At 40.7% G+C, this 19677-nt stretch overlaps 3 protein-coding genes across 7 annotated transcripts in view; 2 read left to right on the top strand and 1 right to left on the bottom strand.

The window, feature by feature from the left end:
- gart (phosphoribosylglycinamide formyltransferase) overlaps positions 1–5296 on the bottom strand; it is a 38930-nt gene extending 33634 nt beyond the window's left edge. Inside the window, exon 1 of one of the 2 annotated variants that reach the window (XM_052013786.1) lies at positions 5178–5296. The gene's annotated coding sequence lies outside the window, so the exon portion shown is untranslated. Of the gene's footprint in view, positions 1–1385; positions 1418–5177 lie in introns of those variants that run through there. The other variant, XM_052013787.1, reaches the window with a different exon arrangement.
- dnajc28 (DnaJ (Hsp40) homolog, subfamily C, member 28) lies at positions 5267–11541 on the top strand. Its single transcript, XM_052013788.1, has 2 exons — positions 5267–5366; positions 9287–11541. Exon 2 carries the CDS (start codon positions 9808–9810, stop codon positions 10888–10890), a length of 1083 nt encoding a protein of 360 aa, XP_051869748.1. The 5' UTR covers positions 5267–5366; positions 9287–9807; the 3' UTR covers positions 10891–11541.
- Positions 11542–15456: 3915 nt separating this feature from the next.
- Positions 15457–19677, top strand: part of LOC127569451 (transmembrane protein 50B) — a 51996-nt gene continuing 47775 nt past the window's right edge. Inside the window, exon 1 of one of the 4 annotated variants that reach the window (XM_052014104.1) lies at positions 15457–15569. The gene's annotated coding sequence lies outside the window, so the exon portion shown is untranslated. The remainder of the gene's footprint in view (positions 15570–19677) is intronic. The other 3 variants (XM_052014105.1, XM_052014108.1, XM_052014106.1) reach the window with 3 other exon arrangements.

Here is a 19677-nt window from a genome sequence, read left to right as displayed (position 1 = left end):
AGCCCGAGCTCACTCAATAACGCATGCTCTCCAATCCAGGCAGCATCCTGGTAAATCTCCTCTGCACCCTCTCTAAAGCTTCCACATCCTTCCTACAGTGAGGCGACCAGAACTGAACACAATATTCTAAGTGTGGTCTAACCAGGGCTTTATAGAGCTGCAACATTATCTTGTGGCTCTTGAACTCAATCCCCTGACTAACAAAGGCCAGCACGCCATATGCCTTCTTAACAACCCTATCAACTTGCACGGCAACTTTGAGGGATCCATGGACTTGGCCCCTAAGATCCCTCTGTTCCTCCACACTGCTAAAAATCCTTCCATTAACCCTGTATTCTGCCTTCAAATTCGACCTTCCAAAGTGAATTTGAAGGCAGAATACAGGGTTAATGGCAAGATAATAAAGGTTAACACAGTTCTGTCTTTACAGCAGATTAACACCTCTTGAGATCACAAGAAATAGTACAGCACACTCCCAGTCACTGATCGGCAACATAACTTTCACTGTGCACCCGAGAAACTTGTTGTTTGAAAGAGGTATATCAGTTAGCATTCCAATACAGAATGGTGAAATTACAGAAATAAGCATCACATTTTCTTTGTGACTTGGGTCTTTTAAATTCAATTATAACCAATTTCATTAATCTGCAGCCAAATGGATAACACATTAGGATTTTAGTCTCATCCCACCTCTGAAAAAACAAACGTGATAAAATGTGGTCACAATTCAATACAGCAGCCCATGAAATCAGACATTGGGTCTCAATGTAACAGTAAAAGAGACAAATTAATTAAAAATGGATCTCACTAATGTTCGCTCTCAAACCTGACCTTTTAAAGTAGCTGTTGAGATAAAGCAGTGTATTGCAAAAGACAAGTTAAAAAAAAAGGAATGATGTACTCAAGATCTGTCGAAACTTTGAATGTAAACCATTTCAATCAAACTTCAAAAGTATACTTCAAATTTACACTGCAGATTGGAAAGCTATTCCCAGCCTCAGACTATAGGAGTAGTGTGTTAAAAAAAAAGTCATGGATAATAGAGGACTCATATGTAATATATTCCACGAGGGCTGCATGCAGACTGACCTCATGATCTACTCGTGCTTTCCAATCACTTGGATTAATAGGCTCACATTAACAAAATAGACTCAGCCTCAAATTCTATATATGGCACAAGAATTTTAAAAAATTACAAATATATAAATCACAAGACAACTGTGGATGAGAAGACCACTCAGGCTATCTTAATCCTCACAACAGGAAGATCCTCCATAACTGTATCTTGATGTTCCCAGAGCATTTTCCTTGCTTCTAGCATTCCCACTTCTCATTGGCAATACACATCAGACCACAGCAGGAAGAGTACACATGCAGTCACTCACTATGAAATACACTTTTTAAACATCAACTTCAAAATAGTTTCACATGCGTCTGATTAAGAAACAGTATGGGCCAGAGGGAATGGCCTTTTACCTCATGCATCATACCTTTGTTATTTGATATATAATCCAACCACGTTTACCTTTTAGCAAGGGGAGGGACAAAACCAGTTGCTTGATGTCATGAAGGTTTATAGGGACAACAAGCAGGGAATACAAAATGATATTTCAACTGCTAGTGAGCATAGAACATTTATTTCCAATACTACCTCTTTGCCATGAATGCTTTGGTGTTGGGTCTACTAGGTGTGCCTCACAAGTGGGAGCTAGAGGACAGTGTCTTAAGGCATCCCAGAAATTGGAGGGTCGTGGTGGTGGTGCTGGAAGAAGAGGAGGAGGAGGAGGAGAAGTGTGATCACTGGAGACCATATCCCAAGGGTCTATGCTGCTATCTCCAGCCCTATGGAGCAAGGCCACCAGAAGCCAAGGTTGTTCAAGTCATTGCTGGCAGAGATCAGTGTGGTGATGGAGCTCTAGTCAACTATTCTATTTTCGGCAGGTGCAAATGGAAACATTGCCAATCCAGTAGTGATGGTATCACTTTCTAAACTTCTCAATCCCCACAGAGGTGCACGTTTGCAATGCAACACAAGCTTTGACAACATACAAGGGCACAGACTGAAGCTCTGCACGAGTCTCCACAAAGGCAGATCGCATTCGAAAAAAAACAATGATAGGAAAGCAGTGGCCCCCATGAATTCTGCTCTCACCAGAAAGAAAATTCACATCAACACACTGGATTGTCTGAGTGCTGCTCAAGAAACAACACTGCACAATCTCATTGAAGAAGGTGAAAGCATATTCCCCAGCTACTGCATGAGACCACCTGCTGTGTCACTGCAGTCCATCATTTATCCCATATCTACAATTAGTGCCCAAGTGTACTAGGAAGTCAAAGCCTTTTGATAGCCAACCACCACTGCAAGAAAAGATGTCCACCAGGAGCATTTGTCAACTGAGTGCATGAGATACCACAAGCTGGTCTCAAGTCGTGTAGTGATACCTTTTCTCTGGTAAATCTGCTTTCCTATGCTGACGTGAACTTGCCTACAGCAATCTCATGTTGATCAAGTCATAATCTCACCTCGCTGACATGGCCAATGTTAAGCACAACCCGTGAAGGAAGGAAAGAGATGTCCCACACAATGAGCCAGTCCATATTGTTCCCACGTTGTGACCACCTCCTTGAACCCACAACCATAAATCAATTAAAATCGCAAGTCAAGATATCAGAACCAATCTTTATACATCAGTAGGTACAATGGTGTACTGGTTAAGTTGTTAAACTAGCAGCCAGGAGTTTTTAGCAATTGATCCAGAGATAGGAGTTTGAGTCCCACCATGGCATGTGGGGAATGCAAATTCAAGTTATTAAATAAATCTGGAGCTAAAGCTCATCTCAGTAATAGTAAGCAGGATTATATATAAAAAAGTCCCATCTGATTCACTAACATCCTTCAGAGAATGAAATCTGTTATCCTTATTCATCTGGCCTAAACATGGCTTAAGATCCTCCATTATGGTTTACTTTTAACTGCCTCCTTAGTTCAGAGGCATTTGGAGATGAACAATAAATGCCAGCATCATCTGTTTTCCATGAATGAAGTAAAATTTAAAGGCAAAACAAATTTAAGCATTTTACAGTAAATATATTCACAATGAATCTTTAGTGATTACTTTCCAAGTTAGCTTGTTTGGCCAACTTGCAAAAGGCTGGTCTCTGCAGTTGGGCAGGCAACAGACAGTCACAATCTTTGTCTGTAGGTAGATAAGGGCCTAGAGGGAGGGAATGCTCCATTTCGACATGTTTAGCTCTTCATACCTACTGCTTATAAATGCAAGGGTACTGTCAGAGTGCCAGAAGCAACAGCAGCAGATTCTTGCTCCACAAAGCTGTTGGCCCTCTCTCAGACCAGTACATCTGGTGGCCTTGTAAGATCACATTATTGCCATCACTGCCTTGAAGCCTGTGCCAAATTTGCAATCTATTTACCTAACCAGCCTTTAACAAAGAATGGAGCTTCACCGTCAAACCAGGACAAGATCTGAAGGTAGACCAAATTGTTCAGTATTCTAGTCAACAGTACTGTATCATTGCTGTATTCTCTACACAATGAGTCCTTCAATCAATCAAGCTCCCTACCAAAAATCTTATATGTGGATGAATTTTAATTGCCATGTGTATTTTCTGAATTACTCCTTTTAGTTCTTGCAATCTGCCAGGCAAAGAGTATTTATAAAAAAAAATACATTATTTATAAAATTTTAGGGTATGAAACATCAAATTACTTGCATTTATATAACAACTTGTAGTGTAGCAAAATATTCAAATTCATCTTACTGGAACGTCAGTACAAGACCAGTCCACACACTGGGATATTGGACTAATAGCCCAAGGCTTGATTAGGAAGGCTGATTTTAAAACGGCAAAAGGCAATGTTTAAGGAGGGAATTCCACAACTCAGGGCCTAGGCAGTTCGGCACAGTCACCAGTGTAGGGATGAGGGAAATCAGGGATGTATGAGAGCTGAAAACTGGAGGAACGGAATGGCTGAATGCATTTAGAGCGAGGTAATGGAAGGACAGCACTCTTATCACATGCAATTTATGTTCACTATATTTCATGAGCACATGCAAAATGTGAATTGGAGCTTTTTGCATAAATATTCATAAATAAAAATGCCAAAACTACTTGATTTCATTAAGAATAATGTTTAAAAATTACTTTGACTATCCCAATGAGAACAAACCATTGTGATGTTTTGATTAACATAAGTTGAATACATTTTTAGCATATCAGCATAAATAAATAATATCTTTTTAGGGAAACAGTAGCTGCTATAAGTATTCTTTAGCAAGGGTTAGGAAAATGAAGTCAGGGATTTTTGCACGTTGAGTTTTGTTTCAACAAGGCAAGCAGAATCATTAATTTTTATTAATACCAAATGTTTTAAGAAGTCATGAGAGATACACTCTACCCCTGGTCTTGCTCAGGGCTACACAATAGCCCTGGTTTAAATAAAAATAAAAAAATTGCTGGAAACACAACAGGCCAGATAGTAACTGTGGAAAGAGTTAACATTTCAAGTGGAAGACCCTCCGTCCGATCAGAAGCATTAACCCTGTTTCTGTCTACAGATACTGCTGACCTGCCGAGTGTTTGTAACATTTCCTTGTTTCATTTCAGATTTCCGGCATCTGCAATTTTTCATTTTCAATTACTTGTTGCTCGAGTGAAATAAGCAATCGATTTTTTTTTATAAAAACAACCCGTAGACTCCTTTTTTCAGCCTGTGGTAAATTTCACATCGTAACCGCTACATTTGTTTTGCGACCACCTTGAACACTTTTACTCGCATCATTAATGAGCAGAAGCACTTTGACCCCTAACAAAATATTAAATAGAATCAGATTTCACAATCAAGTTAGCCCTTAACCATGTCAGCTTTAGTTAAAAACATATTAAGTCATCACGAACTCTTTAATAATTGCAACTCATTTCTGATAACAACTTAGTGAATCCACGTTACAACTTTCCCATTGCTTTCACTTGATGAGCAAGACGGAGCGACTGATATATGACTATATGAAAAAGTTAGGTGATAACTATTATCTATTCTCTGAATACAGCATATGTAGTTCTTTTACATGTTATGTCACTGTTTACAATTCAATTCGATGAAAGAGAAGTGCATTAAAATAATCAAAAGTAATGGTAGAAGTTTGCAACCTCACCTACAGATCTTTGAAACACAGATACAAACACGTGCTGCGACAGCAACCAGCGCGAACAAAAGCACGTCTTTAACACGCACGAATGGCGCTGCTGTGCGTTGCTTGAGAGGGCGGTGAAGTTACCGAGACTTGCGCTGCAGCCAATCATAAATACTTGAATCTGAAAACTGGGAAGTCTGTCTGTGTTGGGTAAGCACCAGTAAATTGACTGAGCGTTAGGTCTTTTTGAGGTTGAACGTTGTTACTTGAATTCAACTATGCAACAAAAAAGGGCAGGGTTTTCTACTATTACTTTTAAAAGTATAAATTTGAAATTTTGAAAAAAAAGTTGTGAATGGAAGGAATTGTGGGGTCTGTAGTTCCTATTTTTCTTTGTTTTAAAAACAGGCAGAGCTGAGAACCACCTAAAATCACAGATATGTTGTGGAGACATTATTACTGTGTAATGGGCAAACGTGTTCATCTTAAAATGAGGGACCTTGAGTTTTGGGTTTCCATTCTGGAGGCCTCTTGTGAAGCCTGTGAGGTTGACTCTCATCCTTGTTTTCAAATTCCTTCCTAGTCTCGCCATTCCTTCTCTGTAATTGCCCCCAAAGCTCTCAGCACTCATTTGATTCTGACTTCTTGATCATCCCTGAATTCACTATTGGTGACCTGGACTTCATTTGCCAAGGTTTTAGCATTCCTTCTCTAAAGTTTTCTATCTCTCCACTCCTATGATGTTGCTTAAAATCTATCTTTTTAACCTAGCCTTTGACCATCTCCCTTTTTTGTTAATTCTGCTGCGAAGTGCTGAGATATGCTTGAAATTTAAAGGTGTTTGTATATGTTATTGTTGGATAAGTATTTAAGATTCTTCTCGGAGCAGTGTCCTGGATCCAACCATTTTTCAGTTGCTTCATCAATGAACTTCCTCCCATCATAATGTCAGAAATGGGGAAGGTCAGTGATGTTTTCACAGCATTTAATTCTGTTTGCAACTCCAAAGCAACCCATGCCTGCATACATCAAGACATGCAGAACATTTCATGGGCTGATAAATGGCAAGTAACGTTCAAGCCACAGATGTGCCAGACAATAGCCATCACCCACTAAAGACAGTCTAGCCACTACGTTTGACATTCACTGATATTACTATTGCCAAATCCCCCACCACCAACCAGAATGAAGATTGTTGGTAATGTCAGGAACTCAATTGGACCAGCTGCATAAATACTACTTACAAGAGCGAGTTAGAGATGCAAGAGATTCTGCAGATGCTGGAATCTGGAGCAACACACACAAAATGCTGGAGGAACTCTGCAGGTCAGGCAGTGTCTTTGGAGGGAAATAAACAGTTGACGTTTTGGGTCAAGACCCTTCATCAGCATTGGAAAGGAAGAGGGCAGAAGCTGGAATGGAGGGGGAGGAGCACAGGCTGAGTCCAGGTGAGAGGGGGAAGGTAGGTGGGTGGGGGAGGGGGGAGATGTAAGAAGCTGAGAGGTGATAGGTAGAAGAGGCAAAGATGAAGATGAAGGAATCCGGTAGGAGGGGGCAGTAGACCATGGAATAAAGGGAAGGGGGCAGGGAATAGGTGATAGGCAGGTCATGAGGGTGGGGAGGGGAAAAAGAAGGGGTGAGTGGGACACAGAAATAAGGGAAAACAAGGAGGGGGGGAAAGTGAGGGGTTACCAGAAGTTAGAGAAATCGATGTTGAGGGCGTCAGGTTGGAGACTATCAAGGCAGAATATGAGGTGTTGTTCCTCCAACCTGCAGCTGGCCTCAACATTGCAATAGAGGAGGCCGTTGATAGACGTGTCAGAATGGGAGTGGGATGTGGAACTGAAGTAGGTGGCCACTGGGAGATACTGGCTTTTGCGGCGGACAGAGCGAAGGCGCTGGACAAAGCGGTCACCCAATCTGCGTCAGGTTTCACCGATGTAGAAGAGGCCGCTTCAGGAGCACCAGATGCAATAAATGACACCCTCGGATTCACAGGTGAAGCGCTGCCTCACCTGGAAGGACTGTCTCGCGTCCTGAATGATGGTGAGGGAGGAAGTGTAGGGGCAGGTGTAGCTCTTTGCAGGGATAAGTGCTGGGAGGGTCATCAGTGGGGAGGGACCAGTAGACAAGGGAGTTGCGGAGCGAGTGACCCCTGTGGGGGGGGGGGAGGGGAAGATGTGTTGGGATCCTGTTGGAGGTGGCGGAGGTTTCAAAGAACGATGTGTTGGATGCGGAGGCTTGTGGGGTGGTAAGTGAGGACAAGGGGAACCCTGGCGGGGGGGGGGGGGGAATGGGGTGAGGGCAGACGTGTGGGAAATGGAGGAGATGTGGGTGAGGGCTGCATTGATGGTAGTGGCAGGGAAACCCCATTTACTGAAAAAAAGAGGACATCTCAGTTGTCCTGAATGGAAAGCCTCATCATGGGGACAGATGCAGAGGAACTGGGAGAAGGGGACAGCATCCTTGTAAGTGACAGGAGTGGAAGAGGTGTAGTCAAGGAAACTGTAGGAGTCAGTGTGTTTGTAAAAGATGTCACTGGTTAATCTGTCTCCGGAGATGGCGACAGAGAGAATCAGAGAGGGGAGAGTGAGGGCAGGATGGAGGTTGGAGGCAAAGTCAATAAAATTGAGTTCAGCATGGGTGCAGGAAGCAGCCCCAATGCAATCGTCAATGCAGTGGAGAAAGAGTTTGGGAGTGTTACCGCTGTAGGCTTGGAACATGGACTGTTCCACGAAGCCAACGAAAAGGCAGGCATAGCTGAGGCCCACGCGAGTGCCCATGGCTACACCTTTGGTTTGGAAAAAGTGGGAGGAGCCGAAAGAGAAGTTGTTGAGGGTGAGAACCAGTTCTGCCAGATAGAGGAGGGTGGTGTGGTGGAGGGAAAATGGTTGGGTCTGTTGTCCAGAAAGAAGCGGAGAGCCTTCAGGCCTTCCTGATGGGGTTGGAAGTGTACAGGGACTTGACATCCATAGTGAAAATGAGATGTAGTCAGAGCCGGGGAACTGAAATATGTTGAAGTGATGGAGGGCATGTGAAGTGTCATAAACATAGGTGGGGACTGGACTGGGGGGGGGGGTGGGAAACAAAATGGAGTTGAGATATGAGGACACAAGTTTAGTGGAGCAGGCAGAAACAATGGGCCTACCGGGGCAGTTGGGTTTGTGGATCTTAGGTAGGAGGTAGAAACAGGCGGTATGGGATAGGTGAACTGAGGATTCTGGTTATCCTGAGGTGACTGCCTTTCCTCCTAACAAAGCCTATCAGTCATCAACAGGACACAGGCCAGAAGTACAATAGCATAATCTCCAATTGCTTCTCTGAATATAGTTCCATCACCACTCAAGCTCAACTCCATTCAGCGCAAAGCAGTCTGCTTAATTGGCACCCCATTCACTATCCTACACTCCATGGCCAGCCACTGTGGCAATAATGTGTAGTATTTATAAAAATGCACTATAGCTACTTGTCTAGGCTATTCCAACAGCACCTTCTAACCCACTAACTCTACCACTGAGAAAGACAAGAGCTTTAGCAAAGGGACAACCTCTTGTGGTTCCCCTCTAAGTTACATACCATCCTGCCTTGGAAATATATCATTATTCCTTCATTGTCATTGGTCTAAATCCAGTCATTGTCATTGTCCTAAATCATTGTCATTGCCCTACCCCAAAACCACTACCCAATCACTACCAAATGCTGGCTTTGCCATTGGTACCCGAATAGCCCCACCCCAGAAATAAATGTGTAAACTTGAAAGATCTTTGGGAGAAAGGAGGCATCGTGAACCAAATCAGGCAGCTCTTTCCAAGAGTTAGCATAAGCATGATGAGTCAAATGACCTCCTCTGTGCCATATGATCGTCACACTTGCTGTAAAGGGTGTTTGTTTTATTGTCTCTTGCTTTTCAGTGTATTGGAAGCTTCTGTGAACCCCAACTTTCTACAGTCTGACTTCTCCCGTTATGCAGCAAACTCTTTCTGTGCTTTTTAAAACCGGATTGCACTACTATTCATTGGAAATTTGGTATTGAGAGCTCCGTCCCTTTTTAAACATTATTTTGATTATGTATATTATTCTATAGAAAACACCATTTTCTCTATACATAATACTAATTCTTTTCGTCCTAGGCTAAACGAAAATTTACAGCCAAACGTTTGACAAAGGGGTTTAAACTTTTAAATTACCCCGTTCTGGAATGCAACACATTTTGAAGCAGTTTGCCTTGGGCGCACTGCATTGCATTGCATTTTCACCCACATGAGTGCGCTATGCCGTGGAGTTTTGAGAAACGTTGTAGAAACTACAGCTCCCAGGAGCGAATGTACACAAACATCCATGGCTTCTGTTTGAGGTGATCTCTCGGCCTGTTGGTGGTTTCCGGACACAGTTTCGCTCTGTTATTAATATTGTCCTGAATACTTTCATTGAGGTGGTGGGGGCAGGAAGAATCCAACAGTTTAAAAACAATGCACAGAAAGGCGAGTTGATTCGTTCCCTTTGCAAAATGTAACGCAATTCCGTGCTGTAGGTCAGAAAAGAGTATTTGGTATTTTTTTTAATACCAAAGGTTTCGATTCTTATTAAAGCGTACATCAAGTGGTCTGTCAGTGATTGTATTTCCCACTGAAGGCATCACTCTAGATTGAACATGTTAACAGCAAAGAAACACTGGGTTATGACTAGCCTTCGCGCTGCTAGGATGCTCTCGGGTCACCGATCATTGAGCAAAAGCCTCCAAGAATGTTACAGCTTGCTTAATATACAGGAAAACTGCAACCACGATGAAGTGAAGGAAGCTTATGTCAAACTGGCCAAGTTATATCATCCGGATAGTGGCTCTGATGGCGCAGATCCTCTAAAGTTCATGCAGGTTGAAGAAGCCTACAAGGCTGTTGTCAAGCATTTAGCAGAGAGAAGAAAGGCGGAGTCTGATCAAAAATTGGATGAAGAAGAACAATCCAAGTACCTAGCACCTCAGCACAGACAGTATCTGAACTTTGAAGGCATTGGTATTGGAACACCTAGTCAAAGAGAGAAACAATACAGAAAGTTCAGAGTCAACCGTGCAACTGATCAAGTGTTGGATTATAGGAAACAGAAACTACAAGCTCAGGATCTGGAAAATACAATGATGGTGAAGGATGTACAGCAGAGCAAAAAAACAAAAATAACCCAAGCAGTGGAACGACTGGTGGAAGATCTCATCCAGGAGTCGATGGCCAAAGGCGATTTTGATAACCTCAGTGGTAAAGGGAAACCATTGCAAAAGTTTTCACAATATCCATACATTGATCCCATGACACATAATCTGAACAGGATACTCATAGAAAATGGATATCAACCAGAATGGATTGTCCGGCAAAAAGAAATAAAGCAAACTATGGAGAAGCTTAGAAATGACATGATGAGTTACAGGAAAAAACTCGGTGAGCCCCTGACTGTCTACACTCAGAAACATTGGGACCTAAACTGTGAGCAATTCAGAAATGATATTAAACAACTTAATAAAACAGTAGATAGATTCAATTTAATTGTACCTCTACTGAACAGGCAGATGCTGCACTTTGACCCAGATAAGGAGCTTGCTGTTATATTGAAAAACTATGATGCGTTAATGGAAGCAAACAAAACCACTTCAGAGATTATTGGAAAATCAACTGAGGAAAGTAGTACAAAAAATAACCTGTTTAATTGGATCAAACTTTTCCTGAAATATAGTCAGAGGAAGTAGTGAAAGTTTGTAATTTTCGTGATCAGAATGTTAATTTATTCATTTAATTATATTTTTAAAAAATGTGCAACAGAGGAGCACATTACTTACAATAGTAGCAGGCCATTCACTCAGATTATGGTTTATTTTTAGTTTAATGCAATTTTATCCACAATTTCTCCATATCGCATGATGCCTTTGCCTATCTAAATTCTATCCATTTTAATCTTGTGCTTCAACATTTCCTTTCTTTATATATATCCTCTCATTCTAAATTTTTCTTCCATCTGCCAAACCAAGGAATAATTACCATATTCGGCAAATAAATTAGCATCTGTTCACACCAATAAATGTTCTTTGTTGTGGTGTTTAATATGCAATAATTCTATCTGCAATATACTGCATGTAAGAAAAAAATGTGTTGGTTCATTTAATGAATGCTGCACTTTTTTCCTTATTGGAATGTTCAAGGAGACATTAACTGGAAGCCTCTACTAAATCTTGTTAAAATAATGGATTAATAAAACCTTAATTTTGTGGCATAAAATACATTGTACTTAACAAAAAATTGAAATGGTTACAATATATTACATTGCACAAATAGCACTATGTATAAACGCTCAGAATTTTCTGGAACTTGTTCACTTCTGAAATTGTTTTATTTAAATTGTCAACAAATAAGGCCTGAATGTGTGTGGTTTTTTTTCCACTAATGTATTTTTAACCAAAATTATTAATGTTGCTTTCTTGATGGGCAGAATACTTCTGTATGTGTCTGTTTAATTGTTATCCTCCAATTAGCTTCATTGTGGCCTCAGCTCTCATGGATTCTTCTCTTATCCCATCTCACTTTCATCTTTTGGGGACAGTTTTCTGGTTCCATGCACCTCATCACAGTATTGTTATGGAGTTCTACATCATTAGAATCTTCTTGACTTTGATTAGCAACTAAGTAGTGCAGCGAAGTCAAAAAATAACTTTTATTGGTTTGGTCTTGCTTCACACTGATTATTTTGATAATTGAGAATCAGGTGGTGATTTCACTGTGCTTATTTATTTATTCACATTTCCAGATTGATAACCTGTAGAGCAGGACATGTATGTTTCAGATTTAAGGCACTAATGAGATGAAAAAGTCAAAATTTAGGACCCCTTTGTTAATGAAGGATGGCCATGGTGATAATATCACATTTACAAGCTTAATATCAATTGTCCTTTTAATCTGTCAGAATGATTAGCGCATCAAGAAATGATGGAGGCAAATGAGTTTGTTGGAGCCCTGACATTGGTGGCAGATGACTGAAGGACAGCAAATATGGAACTTTTATTCAAGAAGAGCAGTAGGGATAAGCCGGGTAATTACAGGCCTGTGGGTCTATGTCAGTGGTAGGGAAGTTATTGGAAACAAATCTGAAGGACAGGATTAATCTATGCTTGGAAAGATGAGGATTAATCTGCGATAGTCAGTGTGGCTTTGTTAGGGGCAGATCCAGTCTGCTCAATTTGATTTGAATTTTTTGAAGAGATAATTTATTGTTGTGGACAGTGCAGATCTTGTTAACTATTCAGGTCTTTGACAAGGTCCCACATGGGAAATTGGAGCAAAAGGTTAGACACCATGGGATCCAAGATAAGATACAGTGGCATGCAAAAGTTTGGGCACCGCTGGTCAAAATTTCTGATACTGTGAAAAGATGACCTGATTTCCAAAAGGCGTAAAGTTAAAGATGACACAGTTCTTTAATATTTTAAGCAAGATTACTTTTTTATTTCCATCTTTTACAGTTTCAAAATAACAAAAAAGGAAAAGGGCCTGAAGCAAAAGTTTGGGCACCCTGCATGGTCAGTACTTAGTAACACCCCCATTCTTCCTTGCAAAAGGCTTTGGTTCTGAGAGATTCTTGGGCCGTCTTGCATGCATTGTTCTTTTGAGGTCTATCCACAGATTTTCAGGGGACTGTGAGGGCCATGGAAAAACCTTCAGCTTGTGCCTCTTGAGGTAGTCCACTGGATTTTGAGGTGTGATTAGGATCGTTAGCTTGCTGTAGAAGCCATCCTCTTGTCATCCTCAGCTTTTTTTACAGATGGTGTGGTTTGCTTCCAGAATTTGCTGGTATTTAATTAAATTCATTCTTCCCTCTACCAGTGAAATATTCCCCGTGCCACCCCAAAGCATGATTGATCCACCCCCATGCTTAACAGTTGGAGAGGTGTTCTTTTCATGAAATTCTGCACCCTTTTTTCTTCTCCAAACTTTCCTGCGTCCTCACTACAAAATTCAGCGTCAGAAGTTTGCAAAGGAACATCTAAACAAGCCTGATGCATTTTGGAAACAAGTCCTGTGGACTGATGAAGTTAAAATAGAACTTTCTGGCTGCAATGAGCAAAGGTATGTTTGGAGAAAAAAGGGTGCAGAATTTCATGAAAAGAACACCTCTCCAACTGTTAAGCACGGGGGTGGATCGATCATGCTTTGGGCTTGTGTTGCAGCCAGTGGCACGGGGAACATTTCACTGGTAGAGGGAAGAATGAATTCAATTAAATACCAGCAAATTCTGGAAGCAAACATCACACCATCTGTTTAAAAAAAAGCTGAAGATGAAAAGAAGATGGCTTCTACAACAGGCTAATGATCCTAAACACACCTCAAAATCCACAGTGGACTACCTCAGGAGGCACAAGCTGAAGGTTTTTCCATGGCCTTCACAGTCGCCCAACCTAAACATCACCGCAAATCTGTGGATAGACCTCAAAAGAGCAGTGCATACAAGACGGCCCAAGAATCTCACAAAACTAGAAGCCTTTTGCAAGGAAGAATGGGCGAAAATCCCTCAAACAAGAAATGAAAGACTCTTAGCTGGCTACAGAAAGTGTTTACAAGCTGTGATACTTGCCAAAGGGGATGTTACTAAGTACTGACCATGCAGGGTGCCCAAACTTTTACTTCAGGCCCTTTTCCTTTTTTTGTTATTTTGAAACTGTAAAAGATGGAAATAAAAAAGTAATCTTGCTTAAAATATTAAAGAAATGTGTCATCTTTAACTTTATGCCTTTTGGAAATCAGGTCATCTTTTACTCGCTTAGCTATTCACAGTAACAGAAATTTCACTGTGTGTTTCGATGTACATCTTTTTTGCATAGTGTTCTGGGGGCAGCCTGAAGTGTTGCCACGCTTCTGGCACCGACATAGCATGCCCAGCGAATTGGATCCAAAATATGCTTGGTAATAGAAGGCAGAGAGTTATGGTGGAGGGTTTTTGTGATGAAAGCCTGTGACCAGTGGTGTACCACAGACACAGGTGCTGGGATCCTTTCTGTTTCTTATATAATTAATGATTTGGATATGAATATAGGAGATATGATTAGTAAGTTTGCAGATGGCATAAAAATTGGTGTTGATAGGAGGATAGTTGCAGGATACAAGATGATATGGATAATGATTCAGTTAATAAGATGGGCTGGGCAATGGCAAATGGAACTTTAATCCTGAAGTGTGAGGTGATGTACTTTGGGAAGACTAATAAGGGTAGTTCACACACAATACATGGGAAGTATTGAGGAATAGAGGAAACTTGATGTACAAGACCAAGGATCATAGGTAAGGTTGAGAAGAAGACATACAAGATACTTGCCTGACTCAGTTGGGTGACAGAATATAACAGCAGCCAGATTATAATACAACTTTATGAAACTTTGGTTAGGCCACAGTTGGAGTATTGGATGTGGTAAACGTGCAGAGGAGATTCACTAGCATATTGCCTGGAATAGAGTGTTTCCGATGGTTTCACCCCAAAACGTCAACAATTCCTTTCCTCCCACAGATGCTGCTCGACCAGCTGAGTTCCTTCAGCAGATTGTTTGTTGCAATATAAGAGAATGGTTTGTTTTCCTTGGAGTAGAGAAGGTTTTTTTTTGGGGGGGGGGGACCTGCTAAAGGTATAGAAAATTATATGAGGGGCAAGGATAAATAGTAGGAAACTTTTCCCCATAGCAGAGATGATTAAACCCTGAGGACATACGTTTAGGGTAAGAGCTCTAGAGGGGATCTGAAGAAGAACACTTAGAGGGGTAATATGGAAAGGTAAGTGGTGGAGCCAGAAGATCTCCCCTTTAATAAGTATCCAGACAAGAACTTGAATCGCCAAGACGTAAAATGCTAAGGACGAAATGCTGGTAAATGGATTTAGTGTCGATGGGTATAGCATGTACATGGTTGGCCGAAGGGCCTGTTGCAGTGCTGTACGACTCTATGACTATTTTCCTAACACTGCATATTCGTCGCTCTCCGCCATTTGGCCACCTCTTTTTTTTGCCCAAACCCCTGACCTTGTGGTAAATCAGCAGCTGCTCCTACGGTCCATGCATTGAATTGCCAACAATCGTCCCAAGCATTCTCCAATTTGCACCGCATCGCCTTATCAATGATTGACGTGTTGGCAGGCGACCCATGCTGCAGCCAATGACAACTCCTGTTCTATTCGGTTCTCCTTCATGCAAATGAGTGAAACGCGGGTGGCTGTGAGGTGAACGTCGATTGGTGCATCGCGTGAAAGGTGCTATTTCTATTGGTCGAAGAGGACGTCTATCACTCGCGCGGGCTCGGCTTGGCATCGGCATGTGGAGGCTGGACGTAAGGTGGACAGGAAGGTGTTGAGGAGGCTGGTTCGATATAGGCTTCGCCCGGAGGAGGCCGAGGTCAGGTTTGTACGATTATCTTAAACAATAATAAATGTTTAAATGGGTGTAATATATTTCTTCTGGTCGCTTTCCGAAGTCTGGGGAGAGGGGTGCCGAGTGTGAGCTGTATATTATGGTTGGTGGTTTGTCAGGGAAGCTGCAGCATCGCCTGCAGTAACCTTGTGTCTGTTCCATAACGCGATGCACCCCTCACTGTGTAGCCATCGAAAAATGTGTCTTTTATTTTACATGTTGTTAACTTGTCACCGTTATTGGATGGAAAGGTGAATGACTGCTGTTGGACACCACATTTCCACGCAACTGGCTCAGTGACAATAATGCCTCCTCACTCATTACCTTTTACTTAATTTGTGTTTTGGAGGGTGGGGGGTCTTTTTTTCGTACAAAGGATGACCTGATTGGCAACTTAATTTCTTTATGCTTCTCAGAAAAAAACAAAAAGAAGGAAGTATTTTTGTTGCTGTTACACAAACCAGTTGGCACAATACTTTTTTTTCTGTAAATGTTTTATTTTCTTTCACACCATTTTTTTTCTCGCACCGTAGTCTGCAGCAGATTAGGGTAGGCTTATCTTCTGCATCAGTGAAGATGACTTTGTAACTGTAATAATAGAAGTGCAAGTAATAGCAAGTGTCTGACTTGCTACTATTCTTGCAGCATAAGTACTTTAGTGCATTGCTAAGGGACTGTGGTGTAATCGGAGAGAATATCTTTTGGATGAAAATTTCGACTGTTGCCTCACATGCTTTTCATGTAACGTTGAGGTATGCAGAGGAACATTTTTTTTATACAGAGCTTTTGGAGATGAAGCTCGAAATCACTGTTGATCTGTTGAATGAAGCATTTGAGGAGATGGGCCTTGTGTTCAACATCTGCAAGACAAAGGCCCACTGACAACCTGTCCCAATGTAGAACTCCCTGTGATATTAAAGATGCCTTTTGTCTCATCTGTGGAACAATTTATGGATCCCTCATAGAAGTGGAATGGATGCAAGTCATTCTCAATGCTAAGGGCTTGCCTAAGAAGAAATAAGATGAAGATTAGTGCAACTGAAGGGTGATGGTAACTCAGAGGGTGGAAGAAAGTTTCAAACATCTTGACCGTTAGCGTAAGAGTGTTTCCTAACTGTGCTCCTCAAACAAACTGAATTCAGATTTTAGAGTTTGACATCTTGAAGAATATGAGAGGGTGGAAGGGGATAGAACAAATATAGTTCCCCAGTTTGACGGCATGTCTTCCTGATATGAATGAACAATATGAAAGCTTTGCTCATCACTAATATGAATCTAATATGCAGAAGTGTCTTTTGTGTTGTCAGTCTTTGGTCCAAGTTTTAAAATGGAGCTTTCAGAACTCATTTTTTTTCTAATGAGGGAATGACTGCAAGGTAAATTACTTAAGAGTTTCTTTTTTGTTTAAATAGAAAATGTATCCAGCATTTTTCTGAAGCTTGCTGCTGATTCTGAGGGGCCTATTATGAAATCATTTTGGCTGTAGTTAAATATGATGAAACGGCAATATTACGGCAAGTTGAGTTCAGTTAAAGCAAGCACAAATTTTGAATAGAAATAATCTATAAATTTAAGTGAAAGCCATTGGTAAATGCAATGTGATGTACTTTAGAACTTGAATCAAATTTAAATACCACAAGAGTTTGTTTGCGTTTATTAATATTTGTGTCATCACACCTTTCTCTGTTAGGTGATCTGTGAAACCTTGTGTTTGCAAATAGTTCCACTAAATGTTGAGTTTGCTAAGGATTGGCTGGATTAGGGATCAACCTGGAATTCCCTGTGACCTCCTATGACCTGTAATTTATCAGCTTTGACAATTTTTCAGGAAGGAGATGGGGTGTGATGAGTCTGCAGTCTCAGCTGTGCCAATTATTAAAATAGAATGCTTTATCTTTGGTTTTTAAATTCAAACCAGAAGGAATATTTTGCAGCAGAAAGTTGAGCAATCCCTCTTGTAAGAAAATTCCACACTTTGGTGCAGATCTCTCAAATGCTTCTCTCCAGAAACACACTCAATAGTTTTTTTTAAACCCCATATGTGTGGTCTTCTCTAGTGGCATATTTCATGACTATAGTGCTCTTTAAAAGATTTCTACCTGCCTTTGCTTTTATATCATGGAAATTGGAGTTGTAAGCCTGTATTTGGATAAGTTGGTAGCACCTATGTTTCTACACCAGAAGGTTAAAAGTATGAATTCCACACTAGGACTGAAATATATAAACTTTTATTGATGTTCTACAATACTGAGTGACGATTGCATAATTGAAGTTACTATCATTTGAATGAGGTGTGATGTGGATCTATCTGACTGCTCAGTTGGATATAATGTGGAAAATATTTTGTGTTGATCTTCTGGACGGATGAGTGGAACCCATTCTGTTGAATCTATCTTATGATTTTTGGAGAATTCTTACACCAGGAAATATAGGTTTTCAAGTAGAGCATGGGTATGAAAACATTTTTGATGCTGTGATACAAGAAAAAAATTGTAAACTTTTAATGTATAATTCTGGTACATGTTAGTGAGAAGAGGGAAGCTTAATACCCAGAACCAAACATCAAAGGGTAGTGTCCAGTTTTCATTGAGAATGCACAGAGATTTTTGTTTTGATCTGAAGAAGAGTCGAGATGCAGATTAAGTTACTGGCTCATGATAAATCCGTGGGATTTTGATTGATTGGCACTTGAGACCACATTTAATCACATATTAGTGAATTGGTGAAATGCTATTTAAAAACATCCAATGCAAGTGTCTACTGACACGAATCACTGAAAAGTTCAGATTTACTTGGGTGTACTGATCGTCTGTGTGGAACTTGTGTAGAGTTCCATCTAAGAGGTATTCATGTTTTATGTATGTTGTTTAGAATCATCAATGAAAATGTGAAAACTGCACAAGATTTCAGCTTTATGGCTTAAAACAAAACTGGAAGGAGGAAACCAAAGATTTTTTGCATCAAGAAAGGGGGCTCTATCATTTTCAATAGTGTTTATTTTCACTTCATAGCCTCAACTTCCCTATGTGATAATGATGAAAGCCTCCATGAGAGTAATTTGCATGCAGCATCCATCAGAGAAAACAAATGAACAAAAAAAATGTAGGCATGCTAAAATTAATAATAAATTTAATAAGACATGTTTTGAAGAATTGGTACCCACTGCTTTGGGAGTAACAGAAGAAAGCATTGAACATTTGTTGGAGTCTTGTAGTATGAGTCTTAGGGCATTGTCAAACAGAATTTAATATTGAATACAAAAGGGCAGATGAGTTTAAAACTGGCTAGCTTTGAGCTGTCTTCTAACAGGAAAGAGGAGGTAGAGTAATAGTTAAATGGGGGGGATCAAGAGACCAGACTTGGAGAGTAGCCCTTTGAGGTAACTGTAATACACTAGAGGAGATTAGAAACTTTGATAGCTGAAGCCAAAAGGATTTGAAGATAGGGGAGAGAATTTTAAAATCAGGAGTCAAAGTAAACCTATATTGTGGGTAATAGGTGAATGGAATTTGACATTTGCAGCAGAATTTGAAAAATCTCAAGTTCATGGAGGATAGAATGAGGAAGGCATCGGGAGTGTATTAGAATAACCAACGGTAGAGGTAACAAATATAGACGAGCATTTTAACAGCAGGTGAACAGACCAGGGATAAAGATGGATGATGTTACAAAAATGGAAGTATCTTTCATTGGCACAAGTTGCCAGATACAGCAAGGGTGTAGGGGAAGAGAAAACTGTTTTCCCTTTCTAGACTAATACGTAGAATTGGGTGGGTTGTCTTATGACGGAAGTTTGGACACAGTAAATGCTGTTGTTTAGAGTGAGGGGGAATTGATTGAAATATAAGATCCTGTGATCCTAAGGAGTTGTCCATTTAAGATACATTCTTTTCTCTGAGGGTAGTGAGTCTTTGGAACTCCACTTCCATTCTCCTTTGAGGAAGAGAGTCTTTGAATATCTTTAACGGAGAGGTTGATAGTGTCTTGCTAAGCAAGGGGATGTAAGGTTACTTGCATTAAATGAAATTGTGGAGTTGAACTTGCAATCGGATCACCCATGATCTCATCAAATTATGGAGCAGACTTGAGGGTTTGGTT

The sequence above is a fragment of the Pristis pectinata genome, chromosome 4, assembly GCF_009764475.1.
Source record: "Pristis pectinata isolate sPriPec2 chromosome 4, sPriPec2.1.pri, whole genome shotgun sequence".
Taxonomy (NCBI): Eukaryota; Metazoa; Chordata; class Chondrichthyes; order Rhinopristiformes; family Pristidae; genus Pristis; species Pristis pectinata.
The sequence above is the reverse complement of the archived record's forward strand: the minus strand, read 5'-3'. Positions and strand labels throughout refer to the sequence as shown.

Excerpts from the sequence above, each read along its gene's own strand:
- dnajc28 (XM_052013788.1), top strand. The coding sequence starts at position 9,808 with ATGTTAACAGCAAAGAAACACTGGGTTATGACTAGCCTTCGCGCTGCT.